This window comes from Chinchilla lanigera, unplaced genomic scaffold (genome assembly GCF_000276665.1).
Source record: "Chinchilla lanigera isolate Chin_1 unplaced genomic scaffold, ChiLan1.0 scaffold00112, whole genome shotgun sequence".
Lineage (NCBI taxonomy): Eukaryota > Metazoa > Chordata > Mammalia > Rodentia > Chinchillidae > Chinchilla > Chinchilla lanigera.
The window spans coordinates 3072379-3094281 of NW_004955513.1; the positions used below are offsets into that span (position 1 = coordinate 3072379).

Sequence of the window (21903 nt, forward strand, 5' to 3'; positions counted from 1 at the left end):
AAGAAGTCCCTCGCAGGGCTGAGTCTGAGCCTTGGGGCTCTGTGGGGTTCAAAACTCCGTTCCTCCAACCTGCATTCTGAGCCTGCCTTTGTATTTATTACCACGTCCTCTTAACTCCCTAGGAAGCTTCCTGTCTTCTGGGCTGTGCTTCTGCTCTGACTTGGGGAATCCACTCCCAACACTCAAGGACAGCCCAGGATGGAACAGCAACACTGTCACCCGGGGCCTCCCGATCCCGGGGCGCACATGGCTGTGTCCCAGCCTGCAGCGGCTTTGCTGATCGGCAGGTGAATGGACACTAGTTCCTCAGCTGCTCCTGGGACGCCCTTGGCTGGCAGGAACCACCGCGGACAGGGGCACATCCACACACACAGGCACCTGTTTCCCCCGCCGCTGTCTCATGCAGCCAATCTCTGTCCCAGGATCCGGCTCTCCGCCCTTCCTATGCAGCCCATGATGGTAGGAATTATAGTTTTCGAGGTTTGGGCTTTTAAAATGCCAACATTTGGGATTTGGGGGAATTGTGATTTCCAGGATTATAGATTTTAGGGACTCTGACTTGTCAGGATTTCGACATCTGGGGTTACGGGTTACGGCACTAGGTCTCCGGATGGTGACGGGCACAGGTTCCCCAGGATGAAGCCAGCCCCAGAGTCTGGAAAGTGAACACATCACCAACCCCATAGGCTGGTGCCCCCCACCCCGACCTGTAGACAGTGCTGCTCCCCAGAGCCGCAAGGCCCATCCAAGCCATGAGGCACTGCAGCTCGGGTGCTGAGCATCTGGCGAGCTCCCCTCTTCTCTGCCCCAGGCGTCCCCTGCCCTCCATCCCCACGAAAGGGCAAAGGCCTCGATGCAGGTCTGCCTGGGCAGAAGGGTTGCTATGGGCGAAGCCCAGTGCCCGGCACCAGCCACATGCGGAATGTTCTCCACATCCAGCCAAGGGCGGCCCAGAGCCCCAGGGGTGGATACCGCCGAGGCCAAGGGGAGAAGCGAGACTCAAAGACAGGGTCTGGCCCAGCCCAAGACACCCAGCAGCTCCTGCTGGTGACCCTGGACAATCAACAGCCTCCAACGCACAGAAGGAGGTGGTGACCAGGATACAGAGGAAGCCAGAATCACAAAGCATCAGGACACTGGCATCTGAGGCCCCTCAGGAAGTGGGCAGTGTCCCGTGCTGGGAAGTCAAGGGTTGGACACCAGGGCTACGTCCAAGCCCGGGGGTCATGCCACATACCTGTGCAGGATACTTCCAGGGACTGTGTCCCCAGCACAATGGCACCTTCCAATGTGTACCCCAATGTCCTAGAACCTGCTGTCCCCATATTGCATCATCATAGGGCCATATGCAGAGCGGGCACATAAGGTGGGACTTTGGCACCTGGACCCACTGTGCTGTTTTCTAACCCAGGTCCACTCTAATCATGGGGAGCAAAGCACACGCCTGTGACAGGACCCTCGATTTTGAGGTGAGGAGTCACAAGGCAGCCGCTCCTGGGGACATCCTGCTGGCAGAGCCCTGGGGGAGAGGCAGTGTGTCTAGGCTCTGAGGACACAGCCTCCTGCGGCTGGGGGTGCATCCCAATCATCCTGCTAAATCCTCTGCTCCCAGGACATTAAGGTGGGAAATTGGCCTGCAGGTGACAGCGTGTCAGGGGGTCGTTTTGGACTGTCTGGGGGAGGCGCTGTCCTCTGAAGGCCACGCCTGACCACGCCCCAGGTTGCTGGCTCCAACCCCGTTCTCTCTCGGGTGAGGATCCCTGCCTTCGCCTCTCAGCCCACGCCCACCCCAGCGATGGAAGACAGGCGCCTGATGTCTCGGTGACTCACGACAGTGAGTGGGGCCAGGGCGGACGCTGCCCTTCATCACAGCACAGCACACAGCAGCCACACGGCTGACGCCGCAGCGCAAGTGAAAGGGGAAGGCAGGAGGAAGGTTAAGGGGTCAAAAGCCCGTGCCTCCTGGCCGGCAGCACGGACAGGAAACCCCGTGGTCACAGCCACCGCTGACGGCAGAGACCAAGGCCCTGGTGGGGAACAACGGCTCCCCTTGGCCTCCGAGACAGGCACTCCCCGGCAGGCCCACCGGGTAGGGTGTGCAAACCTTCAGTTTCAGCAAAGGTGCAGAAAGCCTCGCTTGCTACGGGTCCCGCCAGCTCTGGGTTCAGAGCCATCAGGTGCAGTGCACTCAGCAGGGCCCGATACAAGCCAGGTCCTGGGAGGACCCTGGGGTGGGGCAGAGTCGGGCACACGGCTGGACCCCAGGCAGAGGCCAGGGAGGTGCTGAGCTGCCCCACAGCACCTAGAAACCTGCTCCCCTCCTGAAGAGGGAACCTCCAGGGGCCAGTGAGGTGGGTGCTCCCTACTCTCCCACATCTGTGGCGTCCTGTGGCCAAGCACCTGGGGGAGAAGGAAGACCTGCATCAGACGCTGGCAACAGGTCCCCCAGGCGCAGTCCTCTGGAGCCCCTGTGGCCTTCCTGATGGCCCTGCAGGAAATCCAGAAGCCAGGCCACCCCAACCTGCTGCGCAGGACCGTAGGCAGGAGGCCCCAGAAATGGCCGTGCTGAGCAGCTGCCCTGCTTGTGGCACTGCATGAGGCAACGCAGCGTGCACGGGCAGCCCGGACACAACCTCCAGGGAGACCCTCGACCCGAGCACAGCTCCACTGGGGAAGCTGAGCAGGCGAGACACACACACAACACACGCCCTCACACATGCGCACACAGTGCGCAACATGCTACATCCCCACTCACACCATACACAATATACAGTCAAATCACATCCTCAACACAACACACGTGTACACATTCCCTAACACACGTACACACAACGCAATCGTGTCTGCACACTCACACACATACAACACACATATACACACCCTCACACACAATACACACTCACACACACAGGCTCACAGAGTGCTCACGTGCACATGCACCTTCACACCTGCACGCAGACTCTTCCTTCCCAAAGCCTGGCAGGAAAGGGGCACACCCTAGGGCAGGGGAATGCACTAACTGCCCATTACCTGCTCAGGGAGAGGGCGTAAAGGAGCAGGGTGGGTTGCAGCAAGTGCCTTGGGCCACACGCTCTTGCTGAGGCTAGGGGACAGCGATTCCTGCATGCTTCTCTGTGGATAAAGCCTTCTTTGTGGAGGGCAAGGCGGTGGGTGTTAACAAAGGCCTGGGCCACCCAGCCCCGAAGCGCAGAACAAACAATCACCTCCGCTTCCCAGTTCTGCAGAAGCTGCCCTCTGGCCCTGGAGTCTGGCCCTGCACACAGGGTGGGCAGGCGGGGTGCTCCGGGGTGCTCGGGGCAGGGCTCTGACGGTGGGGGAGGGGAAGGGGAGGGAGCAGTCAGAGGAGAGAGAAGAGCCAGCAGGTGCGGCTCGAGCTCCAGGCTCCCCACAGACGCCGGCCCAGCAGGGGCGACTGAGCCCCATCCTTGGCCCACAGCTGGGTCTCCCGGCCCAGTGGCTCCTGCGTGCAGACGCTGGGAGAGGGACAGCTAAGGAGTGGAAGGAAGATGCCGACCCAGCGCCCTGGCCGTGAGTCTGGCAGCCGTTACACCACCTCTCAGAACTGGGACACCTTCGTTTACCACGACTAGCACAGGATGCCCGTCCAAAAGCCGGGCGGCTCAGCCACACTCCATGACAGTTAACAAGGGCGAGGCCACCCTGCCCACGGTGCTCGCCAACCCTTCCTGTCCACCTTCCTCGTCCACTGCACAGCGGCCTGAGCCAGCCCTGCCCCTCCCTGCCAGGCCCTGCTCCCCCCACACAGTCCCACACTTCCCCCCACTAGGAAATGATAACGCTCAGGCGTTGCCCACCTCAGCAAGATCACTCAGGCCAAAGGAATGAGTCTCCAATGATGGAAAGTCAAGCTTTTATCACCTATCAGATAGCGAGGAAACCACCCTAGAAAAACAACATTCTTTTTTCGTTTTGGGCTAGAAGGATTTGTTTTAACATTTACAGAAGATAGACCTATTGTTTTCGGTAGGCTGCAGACCATGATCTCTGAAGGACTCTCAGAGACCAGAAGACAGAATGTGCCTCCCAGGAAAAGTGGCAGCTGCTGTCAGAGCACCGTTTCTGAGCCCTCTCTAGTGCCGGGCAATTGCAGCACCGTGCCGTGAGCTCATTCTCTGCCACCTCTGCCCGGTATCCTTACGACTGCCATTTTATAGTGAAAACCTTGAGGCCCGTGAGGCTGGCGAGCACAGCCAAGCTCAGCATTTCATAAACACTAAGGCAGATCTCAAATCCCGGCACATCTGACCCTCAAGCCCAGGACCCACAGCTCCACAGAGCCAAGGCTTCGGGTTCAGGTCTCTGTCACCCTCTCTGCCCTACAGCTCGGCTCTCCTGGCCCTGCCTCAAGATCTGTGGGGTCTCAGGCCCTGGCCTCCCCGCGGGCACCTGCGCTGGTCTCTACATCTCCCATGCACTCTGCTGCCCGGGAAGTTAGGTGAAGCCATGACCAGTGCTGCTCTGAAACACTCCACGGGGCCAGTGCCCCGCCGCCCTCCACTGGGCTCCCAGCGCTGGTGCCAACAGGACACAAGGCGGAGGACCCCGGGGCTCACCACCACCAGCGCACCACTGGCCCTGTAATCAGGTCCCAATGGACGCAGGCCCGTGTGTCCTGTTCAGCCCTGCCCCAGAGCAGCCGGTCCTGCCGGGGGGTGCCTGGGCCCCAGCAGCCAGGGTCCACTGGGCCCTGTGGCTGAGGCAGCTGGCCAACTTCCCCGCCTTTCTGAGCCACAGCGCAGGGTGAGTGCCCCAGGGGGAAGGTTCCAGGACCCTGGGTTTCTCCCGAGCAGTGCTGTGTCTCACCTGTGCTCAGCCGTTTCTCTAAAGTATTTCAGTCTCAGACCAGAGCAAGAATCAGGCCGTAAATAGTGCAGGATGGCGGGGTCAGATGGCCGAGGTCTGTCTCAGGCAGGAAGGCAAACCTCAGCCCTGGACCTGCACTTGGAGGTATCCTCCCGCCACCCACCACACCAGCTGGGTGGTTCTGCTGTCCCCCTCCACCTCGGGAGGCACCAAGGCTGTGTCAGGAGCCCCACAGGCGGCCTCCTGGCTCAACCTTGACCCTCAAGGAACCACCGGGGCCCCCCACTACAGCCTGGGGCCAAGCTGCACCAGAGCCATCCCTATGCCTGGGCTGTAGGCAGCCTGGGCCAAGCTCGAGAAAAAGGAGCCACCTGGCTCTGTCTCCACCATAGCAGCCCACCACGCTGGCCGGCCCCCACCAGGCCCCACGCCCCTGTGGCGCACCATGGGACTGGAGAGGACCACTGAGCGCTTTCCCAGCTGTGCCTCCCACTGCAGGCCAAGGCAACCCTGGGGGCTTCCCAAGGGAGGTGGCGCTGAGCCACACAGCTGGGGCAGTGGGTGAAAGAAAGACCCCAGTCACCAAGGTCTGTGCCCACACCTGCAGCGGAGTCCCTAACACCAGTGGGGACCCCTCCTCCCAGTGTCCCAGCCAGCCCCCCACCCATGGCACAGAGGAGGTGGGCTTGGCCAGAGTGGGGACCACACCCTCTGAGCTCCCTCTGCTGCCTCCCCCACCCCCAACCCAGCACCAGCTGAGCCACACAGGTGCAGTGACAGCTGTGCCTTCCCTAGGGGAAGGGCCCAGGCCTCCAAGCACCTCAAAATACCCTGAAGTTGAGCCCGCAACTGCTGCCCACTCCTCCTGGCTGCCCCAAGGGCCCTCCCTCCACTCTGGCGCTGCTACCAGGTGAGGATCAGAAACCCTCACTGGAGATGCAGCTCATAATCAGTCTTTCACTAATTAAAAATCAGAAAACTAATTACTTAACACTGTCGCTGGTATATGGTTCAGAATCTGAAAGCGTGCAGCCCCGACAGAAGCGGGCAGTCAGGTGGGTCCCCCCACCCCAGGGAGGAAAGGCTGGAGAGACAGCCAGCCGTCCCCAAAATCCACCTCCTGAAGCCCCCGACTGGGCACATAGAGTAGAGAGCACAGGGCACGGGGGCGTCCCTCTTCACAGTGTCCTCCGCAGCTGGCCACAGCAGGGGCTCTGGGAAGGTTTGATGGATGAATGAATGAATGAGTGAATGAATAAACTGCTTCTCATACCACTGAACATCTAGGAGGAATGCCGGCCTTGTTCCGGACAGCCTGGCCTACAGGGCTTGGTACAGGGTCAGCCACTTCCCTCCTGACCACCTGAGGGCTGCGCAGGGGTCCCCACCTGAGCACAGTCCTTCCTCCAGGCTGCCAGGGATGCAGAGGCCTCACCCAGGCCAGCATCACTGGCCTCCAGTGCCCAGGCCCGCACAGCCACGCTGAGCCAGCCTGCCACCCCCAGCCTGCAAGGGGCAGCAGCACAACGTCACAGGGGGGCACAACTGTGGCACCTCCTTCCAGGTTCCGGCTTTGCTGAGCCGGGATGGTCACAGCCGGGCCAAGGGCCCCAGGCTCCCAGCACCGCTGAGGCTCCTGTCCCCAGGGGCCTGTGTATCCGGATTGGACACGGCCCTGACCTCCCACTGAGGTCTCCCACAGGTGAAATTGACCCAGCACGGCTCTGGCCAACACCCCTCCATGAACAGCAGGGCAACCTCCACATCGCACCCTCAACCCCCCAGTGTCCACGAGGCCACACTGAGAGAGGACGAACTTCAACGCCAGGGCCGGCCCACCCTTCCCAAGGGCCAGAAGGAAGCTGGGGCCTGGGCCAGCTGCGCATGCCCTGATCCCCCAGCCTCGAAGCCCTCTCTGCCAGCCACTTGCTCTCCAGGAAGCAGGGACAGCATGGCATCGACAATGCCACCCTGACTACCACAGGCAGCAGCCTCTGCCACCCCTCCCTCCGAAGCTCAACTTATGAGCCTAACACCTGTCCACACGCGGTGGCCCAGTGCTTTGCCCAACAGCGGCAAGACCGTGCAATGGAGAAAGGACAGTCTTTTCAGGCCAAAGAAGGAAGCTGGACCCTTGCCTGTGCTGTGTACGAAATTATCCCCAAATGGGTCAAGGACCTAATTATAAGGACTAAACCTATAAAATTCCTGGAAGAAAATATAAAAGAAAAGCTTTGGGATATGAGTCTTAGCGATGAGTTTCTGGAAAGGACACCAAAAGCAGAAACACTCCAGAGTGGAACGGCAAAAGCCGGCAAAGCTCGAGCCCCGCCAGGTATCCAAAGTACCTGAGGAACAGCCCCACGCAGCCCGGAGCCCGGGTAGCCCAAGCATAAGCAAGAGAGGCTCAGAGTTTCCAGACCACCTTGTTGAAACACAGTTGATTCTCCAGGTGAGCACACACCGAGGCCACACCTTGGGGGCAACAGAAAGGGAATTTTCAGGTCCCGTCCTATCCACCCTGCAGGGCCAGGGGCCAGCAGTCACTTTCACCTTCTCAAGAAGGCTGCTTTCAAAACAAACTAAGCAAAAGGCTGGAGTACGTGTTTCTCCAAAGACAAATACAGATGGCTGAAGGGGACACTAAAAGATGCTAAGAGAAGGAAAAAAGATGCTACAGGTCACTAACTATTAGGGAAATGCAAATCAAAGCCATAACCCCACCACTTCATACCTGACAGGTCGGGAGGGAGGGAGGGGAAACATAGACAGGTGTGCAGTGCGGCAAGGACCATGTGCAGAAGCTGGGCCCCTGTGCACCGCTGGTGGGACTTCAGGGTGTGGACAACAGCATGGCAGCTCCTGAAGAAAGGACCAACCTCCCCAGGACCCTGCACCCCGCCTCCTGCAAGGACACCCAGTTCCCAAGAGCCCAGGGGAGGACAGGACTGAAAGACACCAAAGCCCGCCCTGATGGTCACAGCAGCACTACCCACCATGGCCGGAAGGGGAAGAAGCCCAGGGTCCAGCCACGGAGGATGGGGAAGCCAGCTGAGGCCCCTGCGCACCAGAGAGCATGGTTCCTCGGAGAATGGGGCGCTGCGGGCCCAGGCCCAGTGCGCCACAGCACGGGTGGACCCTGGGGCACTGAACCCAGAGAAAGCAGCGGACACGGAGGCCACAGACACCACGGCTCGAATGGCAGAGGTCAGGCAAAGCCAGAAAACAGAAAACAGGTCCGAGAGGCCCGGGGCTAGGGGAGGTGATGCAGGATTCTGGGACAAGATGGCCGCCCAACACTGCCGCTACCTTTAACGCCACCACTTGCACACTTTAAGAAGGCTAGAACTTCCGTGTGGCACCCATTTTATCACAATGATCTTCTGAAGAAAAGGCTGGGCCCGAGGTAAAGATCCCAGCCACAAATTCCCTAGGGCTGGCGGAGGCAGGCCAGGTCTCCCTCTTTCCCCTCCCTTCACTGCCACACACCTGAGTTCCCCAGGGGCACGGGGCGGCCTCGCCCACCCCAGGGTTCACACCTGGACGCAGGCTGGCCAGGCTCCAGGTGTGGACAACAGCATGGCAGCTCCTGAAGAAAGGACCAACCTCCCCAGGACCCTGCACCCCGCCACAGGACCATCCAACCCCTCTTCCAGGGTGTCCAGAAACGACACTTTGTAACAAGCAATCATTTACATCTCGTGGTTTTTTTCCCCTTTCCACCCTCCAGTCTTATTCAGCTTTTTTGCTGCCAACATCAAACTGTCAGGCTTCACCAGACACAATTAATGTCTTGGGGCACTGGGGAGAAACAATTAGCCAATTAAAACTTAATTAACTGTGGACAAAGACCAAAAAAAAAAACAAAAACCTCACACACAGTTGCCCCAGGACTTGTTAAGACAATCCAACCCCTCACCACTGCAGTAGGGACCCACAGGATAGACAGATACTGAAGAAACAATAATAGTGTGCCCTTACAGGTACAGTGACAGGAAGGCCACCCTGGACAGCTGCCACCCCAGAGGTTCAACTTCCTCTTCTGGATGGGGAAACTGAGGCCCAGGCACAAGGGCAGTAACCAGCCCACAGCCTGGTGCGCAGCGGCCAAGGAAGGCAGAGAGGTGTGGGCCATCCCGCAGGCGGCCGCACTGCAGAGGCACCAGGAAACACAGCCCAGCCCTCACCCTAACCTTGTGGACTCCCCCAACCTCGCTGTCTCAGTGGACACCAGGCAGCCCGTCGCCCACCCAGCACACCAGTCACGCCCTGGGGGGGCTGCGTCCCACCACAGGCCTGCACCAGGACCCGCCCGCCCTGACACGTCCAGAAGGCCCCCTCAGTGTCTCGCACTCCCCTCCAGACACAAAGCAAGAGACCAGGGACTCCAGGGGTGCAAATACCAGCACTTACACTCAGGTGCTCACACCCGGCCCGGGCAGACATCGCTCATCAATGGCTGAGCCTCAGAAACTTTAACCAAGCCCATCAGCCACTCTCAATCACTCAGGCCTAATCGATGTTCTTCATTCGGCTCCTCCCTTTGCAGATGTGAGCACCAGAGCCCAGGGAGAGGATGAGAGGTCACCCAAGGTCACATGGTACAGCAGGGACCCAGCGCAGGGGCTCTTGTGGAGACCCCACTTGGAGAAAAGACGGATTTCCACCAACAGGGCCAGGAAGACTGGATCCCCCATACCGGGTGGCCCACGGAGTCTGGTGCGCTGTCCTGAAATGCTGTCCTCGGGTCTCAGCCGCATGCCTGCACCCCAAGCCAGCCACTGCACCCTGCCTCTCCACCCACATCTGGCCAGCTCCCCATCCTTTCCTCCATACCCACCTCTCTGGTTTTCTGCTCTTTGACCTCTCTGAAGCTGACGGTCACAACCCCCAAGTCGTCCCAGCACCCAGCCCGGCACCATATTCTCCCTGCCTCCCAGCTCTACCCATAGGGTGCAGGCTCAGCTCCTCCTGAAGGGCCCCTCTCGACTCTGAACCTGGATCTGGGTGTCTCGGCCACCTGTAAGACAGCCTGAAGCAAAGATGCAGAAGCCTGGGCCACAGGCCTGGGCCATCTGCCCAGAAGCACAGGGCCAGACCAAGGCTTGGGTACACAGCTCCTCGGCCCCACAGGGTCCCCGCCAAAAAGCAGTCACTCTTTGCCCCCACCCAGCCTCAAGGGACAGGAAAGAAGCCCCGGTTCCATCCCCAGCACGAGGGGTTGGTGCCAGCAGCAAAGAAATGGCCCCATACGCACGTGGTTGCACACATGTGTGTTTCCCTGCACACAGCAGTGTCTGCTGTCAAGTTCTTCTGTAAAGGGTTGGGTTAATAATGTCCCAAAAAGACAGCAACCAGCAGAACGGAGGAAATGTTTCCAAGCAGGGGACTCAGGCACCCTTGCCAGTCGCCCCTGCGCGGGGCTCTGCAGCGCCCAAGGCGGCTCCCGCTCTGCAGTGCTGCGTTTTAATAAGTAATTAGCGCCGCGTGGATGCAGCTAAGAGAGCAGAGCGCCTCGCAGACAGCGTTCAGCAGGGCGTGCAAATGAACTTGGCGCAGCTCGACCTCCGAGCGCCTGCGGCGGCCGGGCGAGCAGAAAGGACTCAGAGCAGAGTCCGCTGCTCAGCCAGTGTTGTGAGCAAGTACAATGGGAAACAAGCAGACACATGTAGACTCTGGGCCTGGGGAGGAAGGCTGTCAGATGGACACCCCGAGGTGACCGCTGCACCCCACTGGACAGGCAGGCCGAGGCCATGTCCCGCTGTGCAGAAGCCAAACTGAGAGCTCCACGCGTGGCAGGGACCGCAGCATGCACGTGCCCAGCCCTCACGGACAAAGGACAGGTGCACTGTGGGAGGGGGCAGGACTCGCAGGCTGGGAGGCTGGCACCCCACACCCCTGTCAAGGGCTCACACTGCTGCCCCACTGGGGCTGCGCAGTCCCAGTTCAACTCCAAGAGCTGCCCCCCATGGGTGGTATCACGTGAGCTGCCCCTCCCGGCCTCCTCCAGTTAGCCTCAGAGGGGCCAATCTTCACCCCCCTCTCACAGATGCCACAGCTCACAGCCTGCTCTGGCCCGCCGGAGCCCCCACAGGGTCCCCACAGGCCCACACCCCCGGGCAGCAGAGTGCAGCTACTCCCCTGATCTCCAAGGCACCGAGTCTTGAGGACAGTGTCAGTAGGTGCTGGTAGAGGGTAGGCCGAGGAAAGGGCTGCAGCAAGCCCAGAGGTACAGGCGGGAGGTCTCCCACCCAGCCAGATCCCACCCACTATTGGGCACTGGGGCTGCAGGAAGGGCCCGGATGGATTATCAGCGCCAGCCCAGGCTCAGGAGCAGGAGAGGCACCTCCCAGGGAAACGGGGATCCCACAGGCTGCAGGAAGGGGGTCCCAATTCCAGGTCAGATGCACAGCCAGCTCTTCACTGTCCTGGACCTGTCCCCACCATGGCCCCTGCCCGACTACGCCAAGTTCTGGGCAGTAAGTGTCCTCAGCTGGGGGAGTCCACAGTTCAAAGTCAGCCTTCAGCTCATCAGAGCTTACTCTGAACAAAATGTCAGGCCAAATGCCACACGGAAGACAAGCATGAAGCTGCTCTGACCCCGCAGAGCCATGCTCCCTGCCTGGCCATGGCCTCCTGAGGAGGCTGCAGCAGCTGGGACCCACAGCTGGAGGGGGCTGTGTGCACCTGCACCCCCTTCACCAGAAGTCCTTAGAGAGCTGCTGCAGGGCCTAGCTGCCTACCCACTGCCTCCAGACTGGTTCACAGAGTCCCACAGGACTGGCAGTGCCCTGCTCCTGCAAACAGCTGCACAGTAGACGGCAACATGACCTCTGCTGTGGGCAGGACCCAAACACGACTGACCCCACTCAGCTGGTACCATGGAGCACAGGCAGGACACGTCCACTCTCTGGGCCTCAACTTCCTCCCGTACTTCTTGAGTTCCCTCAGGGGAACGGGCTGGAGAACTCGGTGAGGGGTGGCCATTGAGCAAGTGCTTCCACGCCCGAGGAAAGGGCAGAGGGGCCAGGAGACATGGGATGGAATGCAGGCCTGGGGACAGAGGCCAGGTAACACCCTCATCAGGAAGTGAGCCTGTGGCTCCAGCCTTGATCCCTGCAGAGGGCCAGCTGAATGCTTCGGAAGTGCAGGTTTGGCCCAGAAAAACGTTTCAAGGATGATAAACCTATCCATGGCAGGGTGTGCCGCTTGCTCATTAACTTAACAGGAGACACAGCCTCGCAGCAGGTGAGGTGGCTCCACCCCAGGAAGACTCCAGGGATGGCCACCAGGCTGCCCAGCCTCCCTCCCCAGGCACAGAAGCCCGACAGCTCCCCAGACCTCTGGCAGCCAGAACCACCCTGCGCTCCAGTTCCCTTCTGCAGGAAGGGTGGTTCCACCAGGCTGCCTCGGGCTCCCTGTCCCAGCCCCCACTGTCCTCAGATCTGTCACTTTCACACCTGACCTAACGGTAACAAGTCTCTATCGCTCCTTGATCCCTGCTCCCGTTACAGCCCCACACAGAGATCTTCTGTTGCAACATCACCTGTCTGCTGCGGCCTCCTCTCAGCAGGACATGGGCACAGCTGTCTGCACTGTACAGCCCCGAGAAGGCGGCTTCAGGAAAGCCACCAGCCAGCAGGCGATGGAGCTGGATGGGTGTCACCACCATCTCCGGACCTGGCACAAAGTTGGGGCGGGCTGAGGATGTGGGCACCCTTGACCTGTAAGAGGCTGCTTGCCCTCCATGAGCATCAACTTCCTGTTCTATAAAATGGGACAATTAGAGGCGATACTGCAGCATGGAAAGACCTCTCAGGCCAGCTACGGTGTCCACCTCTCAGTAAGGAGGTGGGGTCTGCCACACACACCTAATTAGTACCTGCAGGATCAGGGACTGAGAGCTCAGAGAAAGGTCATGGAAATCCTGTAGTCCCACCACAATCTTCCCTCCAAGCTGAATTCCAAGCCAGGGCAGGCAGGTCCCTGAAGAATCAGCCAGGTGGCCACCCAGGGGGCCTCCTGCACCGACAGGAGAAACCTACAGAAGAAACCGCCCAGAAAAAGGACATAGAGGGTACAAATGCAAACTTTGGGTGCCAGCAGGGAGGTGGCAGGGCCAAGGGAACCATGTGAGCTCGGCCTGGCCTCGCTGTGGAGCGGTCGGAGCACAGCACACAACAGGAAACTTCTGGGACAGACTCACCAGAGCCGAAACCTAGTATCTTCAGTGCAACCCTCAGGAAAACACCAGGGAAGAGGCCAAGGCAGAAACCCTCAGCACCAGTCTTCGGGATCCTTGGCTGCTGCTGAGCCTAGGGGCAAGTGACCAAAGGAGGAGGAAATACTTATAAAAAAAAAAAAAAAAAAAAAGGGCCAGTGGGTCTACTTCCTCCATGAGCCCTCAGAGCAACGTCAGGAGCAGGACGCCATGGTCCTCGCTCTGTCTCTGTGGGAACAGAGGCTACTGAGACCCAGGTGGTGTGCAGGGTCCAACTCATAGCTGGGTGCAACTCATAGGAAGTCATACTCTCTCCTGCCTACTCGCCCGGGACAGTGGCTTCCCAGGGCTTCTGTGGTCCTCATGGGCCTGCAGGGGTCAGCACAGGGGCTGTGGGCCAGGAGAGGAGAGAACCTGTCCAATGGGGGAGATGCCATGGTAGGGGTCAGGGAGGGCCTCTGCACCTGCCTGACTCACCCCACCCACCCTGAGCTCCACAGGAAGATGGAGGGACATCCAGAGGGTCAGGGATCAGAGGGTCAGGATCTCCCATGAACAACATGGCCAGCCAGCCCACCACTTATCACCCTCTTAACACACAGAGTCCTGGGCATGCCCTTGTTTTACCAGAGGAAGACGCCAGGGTGTGGGCTAGCTGAGGGCTAGTATCAGCTGTCTTAGTTACTTCTCTTGCCATGCAGACACAACACCCAACACCCACAACTCTAAGGAGGAAAGGTTTATTTGACTCACAGCTCATAGAGGTTTCAATCCATAGTTGACTAGCTCCAAGGCAGGGTGTGGCAGAGGGGAATGGCAGAGGAGAAAGAGTTCATGGTGTAGCAGCAAAGCAGAGAGTGATCCAGGGAGGAGGGAGGAAGACAGACTCTTCCAGGCCACACCCCCAGTGACCCTCCTCCTCCAACCAGGCTTCTCTTCCTAACATCATATTTAGCTATAAACTCCTCAGTGGACTAATCTACTGATGATTATCACAGCCCATGAGTCAATCACCTCCCAAAAGCCCCACCTATGACTGCAGGAGGTTTTTCAAATACATCTAGATAAAAGCCCTAATACTCTGCCCCTGGCCCCCAAAGACTTATGCACATTCTTTTATGCAAAACACACTTAGTTCAACTCTAACAGTTGCCCAAGTCCTAACACAGTTTCAGCATTGCTGAAAAGTCCAAGTCCAAAGTCTCCTGTGAGACTCCAGGTAAACTCTTAGCTGTGAGCCCCTGTAAAAATCAAAAAAAAGTTAAACACTTCCAACATACAGTGGCACAAAATAAACCTTCCTATTCCAAAAGGTAGAAATAGGATACCCAGGAATGGGACCAAAGTAAGATCAAAATCCACCAGGTAAACAATAAGTCCTGTAGTTCCATGTCCAGCACCTGGGGCAACCTGTGGCAAGATATAAACTCCAATGTGTTTGGGCCACCCAGCCCCTAGGCACTGCCAGATGTTATAACCCTCACGGTTTCTCTCTTGGGCCAGCTCTGCTCCCTCCTAGCAGTATTCCTCAGACAATCCACATTCCTGGCTTCTCTAACCTTCTGAGGTCTCCACTGCACCTTCAGCTTCACACTCAGCTTCACACACTGCCCCCTCAGGGGCACATTGCCTGACTCTCAGACCTTCTGAAATCTGGGTGGAAGACCCCTGATCCCACAACTCCTGCATTCTGCATGCACCTAAAACCAACACCAGGTGGATGACACCAAGGTCTGCCGCCATCTCAAGCCAGCTCCAGCAGTAGCTGGGTCCTTTTGCACCTTGCTGGTGGATTACAGAGGCCTCACAGTGCCTGGATGGCTGAGCACATAGCCTGAATCCGGGGGAATCAGTTCCCTAGGCTGCTGTTCTCCTTCTCTAGCATGATACCCTGGGGCTCTCTTCTCAAACCAGACTCACTTTCGCAATTTTGAGCCTGCCCAAGGTGGGGCCTTGCTGGTTCCTGTGATGCCCTCAGGCTAGTCTCTGAATGGTCCTGCTCCAAAGTATTTGGCTTCTTTTTTAATGCTAGTATTTTTAGCAACACTACTCTCCTCTGCTCTTTATCTGAGCTTTCTTTCTGGCCAAACTTTTAAAATCATTCCACTGGGCCATTTGCTTTTGATTCTAAATGTAGAGCTGGCTAAAAGCCCCCAACAGTACCTAAGTCACAGCCTGAATATCTGGCTGCCTTAAAATTTCCTCTACCAGATTAGTCTGCTGCCCTTAATCTCAGTCTCCTGCAAAGTCTTAGGACACAGGCAAAATGTAGACAAATTTTCTGCTAAAGGATAACACACACAGTCTGGAGTCCAACTGCCAATAGAGTCCTTATTCCCAACTGAAACCTCCTGTGCCTGGTCCTTTCCATCTGCTTTTTATCAACATTCTGGTCTTCTGAGCTCTCACAAGAATCTCCCATCAAGCTCAGCTTTTACCATTTTAGCACTGCTACTCCAGCTGGCATCTCCAAACCTTTCCCAATTCTTCCCACAAGCCAGTTCCAAAGGCTTCTGAGCCACATGGCCAGGCAGCATTATAGCAACAACCCCACTCTCAGTACTAAAATCTGTCTTATCTACTTCTTTCGTTGCTGAGACACAATAGCCAACACCCACAACTCTAAAGAAAAAAGGATTATTTTTGCTCACAGCTTTATAGAGGTTTCAGTTCATAGTTAACTGGCTCCAAGGCAGGGCAACCTGGCAAGAGGAGCATGGCAGAAGAGGAAGAGGTTGTGACATGGTGACAAGAAGCCAAGAGAGATCAAGGAAGGAGGAAGGAGCATAAACCCTTCCAGGCCACACCCCAGTGACACACCTCCTCCCACTATCACATTTAGCTATCAACTCATCAGTGAACGAATCCACTGAAAAGCATCACTCCTGAGTGATCCAATCACCTTTCAAAAGCCCCATCTATGAGCTTACTATGCTCTGAGGGAACATCTAAACAGAAACCGTAACATCACCAACCTCAGAGTGAGGAATCAAGAATCTACACCTCCTCACGCTCTTTCTACCACTAAGTGCTCAGCAGACAGTTGAAGTGTCCTGAGGCCAAAGATCATGCACATCTTCCTCTCCATGTTATCTCCTGTGTCGCCAAGACTTCATAATCTTAGCACACGATGTGCTTAACCAATGGATGGACGGAGGGATGGATGAAGGGAGGAAGGCGTGAGGGGTGGAGAGACGGATGATAGATGGAGGGCGTGAGGAAAGGATGGAGGGATGGAGATGGATGATGGAGGGAGGGAAGGGTGCAAAGGTGGAGAACAGACGATAGACAGGTGAAAAGAGAAAGGGGTGTGGGGATACAGAGATGGATGGCAGATGTACGGACCAGTGAGTGGAGTGACTGGATGAGTGAGTGAATGAGTAAGTAAATGCCTTTTTTCTGCCCAAGGAACCACTCAACCACATGAGACACTCTGGAAGCTGAGAAGCAGCTGATTAGAAAACGAAGGACTAAAGGCAGAACTGGACTATACCTGAGATGCACCAAACCTCCTAAGCGACAGGCGAAAGAGGGCTCTTCCTACGCCAGCCTGAGACTGCAGGCGGGGCTACTCTGTATGACCCTTTCCCACTCTGAATCTAACGAAGGTACTTGGGAGACAGCCAGATGGGGGGGGGACCTTCACTCTTACACCCCCGGATTGTGGCCCGTTCCCCCTCACTGACCCAGAACCCACACGGGCTTCCGTGGCAGTGAGAGGGCCAGGCCTGGAGACTAACCCTCTGCCACTGGCCTCCCCTACCTACCCAGAGGTGACAGCTGCCTTGTGATCCTAGAGCTTCCCTCCCAGAGAGGGACAGGCACCACCTCCTCTTGGCTGGGACACTCATCACAGCTTAGAGGTTGGCGGGGAAAGCAGAGCAATGGCCATAACTTCATGGTCTGATGGCATATCTCAAACAGGCACAGGTGTCCCTACTGGGCACACCTGGAGTGGGCACTGCTGTCCCTACTGGGCACACCTGGAGTGGGCACCGCTGTCCCTACTGGACCAAGTTACAGATGGCAAAAACATCCAAAACAGGAGTTGGATCAAAACACCCCTATCTGAAGAAAACATCATTAAGAGCCACTGGGAGAGACCAGCAGAGCCAGTCAGACTCCAGACAGCAGCCTCGCCTTGGAGCGCAACCCCCTAGCACCCCCAGTGTCCTCTGGTTCCAGGCCTCACTCTGCATGGAAGTGCTGAGCATGGGTTTGCTTTGGCCAGAAAACCACACAGGCAAGGAGGAGGGCAACAACAGGAAACTGAGGCAGGTGGCCACAGAGTCCCAGCGGAAGAACAGGCCTGAGGCAAGGCTGCCACTGGGGGATGGACACCTTCTCCCTGCTGCCAGGCACCAGCACGGCACACAGTCCTGGGTGACACAGCCACCAGCCACCATACCCACAGGCCAGGACCACACAGCCAAAGGGAGACCCCAGGAGCAGCTCAGGTATGCAGTCTGGGAAGCAGCCCAGGGCCTCGGCCCCCTCCCAGGCTGCAGCAGGAGCTAGGAAAGCTACATATCTTCATGAGCACATCACCACTGCTATTACAAGCAGGTCCTGGGGAAACTGAGTCACCTGTTGAGGCCACTCCCTGGTGATGGCAGAGCGGGGACCCCACCCAGCCTGCTGGGAGCAGGTCCACAAGCTCAGGTTCTGGCTTGTCCTCCATGGGGCAAGTGCTCCATCTTTACAGACGAGAGCAGAGACGCAGCAGTGAAGGGAGCACGCTGCCCTCAAATGATAATACGCATTTGCTCCCAGACAGGCTGGCGGCCCTCGGTGAGGTCCCAGGGCAGTCAGCCCAGGGGCTGAGGGCGTCCCACATACCCACTCACCTCACACAGCCCACGCTCTGCGCCGCAGATCCCCCATGGGGGAGCTTGGGTCCAAGTGACCTCACCGCGACCTGATGGAGCCCAGGGTGAGAAATCGAGGTCGCCTGACCTCAGGGCTAGATGGGGAAGGCAGCCCCGCATGGCCCGCTGACCTCAAGCCCAACTCCTCTCCAAGGCCCTGGGTCTCAGGGCCGTGCACAAGGCTGGAACCCATCCCCTGCAGCTCAGCCTGGGAGCCTGAGCAGTGACGTCACCCCCAGTCCCAGCACCCCACACTGTGGGACCCTCCACTCCCAGCTGCCCACAGGCAGATGCCAGGGTGCAACAAAGCCCAGCCACTGACCAGCCCAGGGAGATGTGGGGAGACCAGGGTCGGGCAAGACGGAGCCCCCAGTAAAGTGCCTGAACCACCAAAGTGCCCATGGAACCACTGGCAGCGACAAAGGCGTCCCTTTGCGAACCCCTGGCCACACAGTTGGCCGGCCAACTGATGACAATTTAATTCAAATTTATGTATGCCTTACATCATTGCATTCCGCTGCAGTAAATTAAGAGCAAAATGAAATTATACACTGAGTCCCCTGGATTGTAACCATGGGCCAGGACTGGGCTTGGTCCGCCTCCTCTCCACGCAGCCCTTTTCCCACCAGCTGTGTGTGTGAGTGTGTGTGAGACCATGCGTTTAAGTGTGGATAGAGGGTGTGTGCGTGGGCGTGGGAACATTCGTGAGTACACCTGTGAGTGCCTCGCGTGAGTGCTGTGTGTGAACATACATGTCCACAGGTGTGATGCACAAACATGTACCTGCACAAGTGTATGAACGTGTGTCAGAGCTGCGTGTGCAGACAGCTGTGTGGGAATGTGCACGCACAAGGGTACAAATGAGTATGTGTACGCACGTGCACACACCTGTGGTTCTGCCTGGCTCCAGAGTCCAGCCCACTGGCCTTGTCCTGCCCAGGCCCTACAGGAAAAGCCTGCTCTGCCATTTGCCAGGGTGAGGGCCAGGAGCAGCTCCAAACCATCCGGAACAAGGCTGTGACACTGCAACCCCCTCACAGGAAGGGGCACTGATGGCGCCACCCAAGCCTCAAAACTCCGGCCAGCTGACAACCGAGGGAGAGGGAAACCAGCCACGACCCATGTCGAAGTCCCCACACACGTCTGCCCTGCAGCCCTGGACCTCTGTGGGCCACAGAGGAGATAGAAACTTCCACGAGCCAGTAGTCACACACAGCCATGGGCTCTTGCAGAAGTCCCCAGACCTCGCGTCTACAGAAGCCGGGACTGAGGGGAGCCCCAGGTGGCCACTCACGGGAAGCCCTCATCACTCAGGCCCATCAACACTGCGGGACTACACAGACGGGCTCCTCCTGGACCTGGCTCCTCAGCAACTGCAACTGCAAATATAAAATCCCTTCTGCACTTCATAAACCGCACTTTCCAAGTCCCCAGTAAGAGCCCTCAAGTAAATCAGGCAGGGCTGTCACACTGTGTTTCCCAGGTGCAGCATGTGCCTCACCTGCTCTAGGCCTCTTTCTCCGTTTACTGGGCTCCAGCTCGCTCTGCTGAGCCAGTTTCTCTCCCACTCCCCACTTTTACTTTCTCAAATAAACACTGCCACTACTTTTAAAAAGCAACCAACCGATCGGGCAAAGAGCGTCTGCCATCTCCCATCAGTAGGCAGAAAACCGCCCCCTCACAGGGGCTGGGCAGCAAGAGCCCAAGAGCACTAGGGACAGCACTGGCCGGTCACAGGGCCATGCAGAGTTCTTGGGCCCTTCAGTTAAAAGGAGAAAGCACAGACCTGCTGTGCTGCTGATACCAAGTGACACCAAGCCACTCGACTCCTGGGCTGGCAGGAAGCCACTGGAAAGTCATGGCCCCCGGGGCCTCTAGCCTGCCCAGCACAGGTCCCTCCATCAGTGGGAGCCCCACACCCTGCTTTCCCTCCACTCACCAAGTCTGAGACACCTGACACCAGCCACCCGCAGGGGACGGGGGGGGGGGGGGACCATCCTGCTGCCCCAGCCTGATAGACAGCCGCACCCCCCGTGCCCTCCAGGTGGGAACCCAGTCTGGCCTACGCCTACCCAGCATGCAGTGTGGCTTGGCGGCAGCCAGCCCCATCCTGCTCATGTGGCCCAGCCACGCTTGGCCACCGCATCCTGAGCCAGATGGGGATTACTCACCTTTCCAAAGTCACGGACATCGAAGAGGTCGAAGGGGTCGAACAGCTCGCTGTTCCTCAGTCCAAACTTATCGTGGCAGACTTTGAGGAAGGTGCGGATGTTCTTCAAACACAGGAACTAGAGGCAAGGAGGAGGCAGTGAGTAAGCCGGCAGGCCTGTGGGACGTGGTGACAGCAGCCACGAGTGGCACACACGTGGCCCCCTGCTCTGGCACAGACGGAGAGCCCAGAGAGCAGCTGAGAGCTGGCCATGGCGGGGGAGGTGGGCCAGGACAGAGCCGGGGTCGACTCCTGAGCTGTGCCCCTGCGGGCCGCCCGCTATCCAGAGCTGTGAGCCTGACAGGCCTGGCTGGAAGACCACGCTCCCCGCCAGGGTGCCTGAGAAGCAGCCCGAGGCTCCTCCCAATTGTTCACCACTGCCCATCCCCTTCCCATGCCCGCATGTGCCCAGCACACCCTAACGCAGACCGTCGTGGCCTGAGGTCAGCGGGGCCGGCAGAGCGCGCCACACACGTGATTCCCGCGGCACAGAACCCCTAATTACTGCAAGGCAACAGAGCGAAGGGCCAGGGACCATCCCACAGGAAGCCCTGCAGCCCAGCGGTCAGCAGTGGTGGTCACTTGGGGGCGGGGGCAGGAGCAAACAGCCAGAACCTCCACGTCACATCTGGGTCACCTCCTCCTCCACTGTCCCACAGCTGAGTTCTTGTCCCAGCCGGTCCTGGGCTTGACGCTCATGTGGCAGGCGCGGCGGGAGGGGTGGTGAACGGTACCAATCTAGGCGTCATGCAGAAGCAGCTGGCAAACAATTTCACCAGGCAGCCGGTGAGCTGGCCCGGGGTTCGAGTCCCACCCGTGCCAGAACAGCACGGGACGGCAGGCTGGTTTCCTGGTGTCCCTGCCTCCCTCCCTGCACTAACCATGTACCCTGACAGCACACAGGGGGCACTGGCACATGGGGGTCATCAGCCCCCAATCCAGCTCAGCACAGACGTGTCCAAGGCCAGGACCGTGGCAGAGACGGCCCAAAGTAACCCAGGACTTCAGACCACTCCTCAAACCCTCATGGGACAAACTGTACTCCTGGAGAGACTCACAGAGTGCCGGCCCCAGAGTCAGCAGAGGACAGCAGGCATCAGGACAGAGAAGCCAACGTCAAGACGTACTCAGGCTGGTGTCAACCCAGCGCCGGGGACGCTGCAGGAGCACTGTCCCCAACACACACCTCTAACCTGCAGCAGGCAGGGGCCCAGTCCCCAGCCTCGGCCACCCCACTTGCCCTGGCCAGGCTGGGCCCCGCGCATAGGACCCACTTCCTTTTTTTTTGTTTTTTGGGGGTTTTTTTGTCTTTTTGAGACAGGGTCCCACGATGCAGTTCAGGCTGGCCTTGAGCTCACTTTGTAGCCCAGGCTGGTCTTGAACTCGCAACGATCCTCCTGCCTCAGCCTCCCGAGTGCTGGGATTACAGACGTGCGCCACCACGCCCGGCCAGGACCCACTTCCTTTACCTCAGAGTTGCTCCCTGGCCCTGCGCCTGTCTGTCTGTCTGCCTCTCTCTGTGTGCACTTTCTTCTGAACACCTGAGGTCACTGGAAATATGATACTCCTTTATCCCTAAGCACCAGAGCCGCATCTCCTAAGGCAAGGGTGCCCTCTCCCCAGTCACACACACCATCAAAACCAGGACAGTGACACAGAGGACACACAGTTATCTCCATACAGAAATGACATTTCTTCGGGGACTGGGGATTTAGCTCAGCAGCAAAGCGCCTGCCTGGCAAGCGCAAGGTCGTGAGTTC

General features: G+C 58.3%; 1 protein-coding gene across 2 annotated transcripts in view; it reads right to left on the minus strand.

Annotated features, from left to right (window-relative positions):
* The window catches only part of Vav2 (vav 2 guanine nucleotide exchange factor), a gene marked incomplete at its 5' end in the record, with an annotated part of 136079 nt that overhangs the window by 87133 nt on the left and 27043 nt on the right, over positions 1-21903 (minus strand). For both annotated transcript variants that reach the window (XM_005408460.2, XM_005408459.2), the window contains 1 exon segment: positions 20106-20222. In XM_005408460.2, coding sequence (XP_005408517.1) covers positions 20106-20222 — 117 coding nt within the window.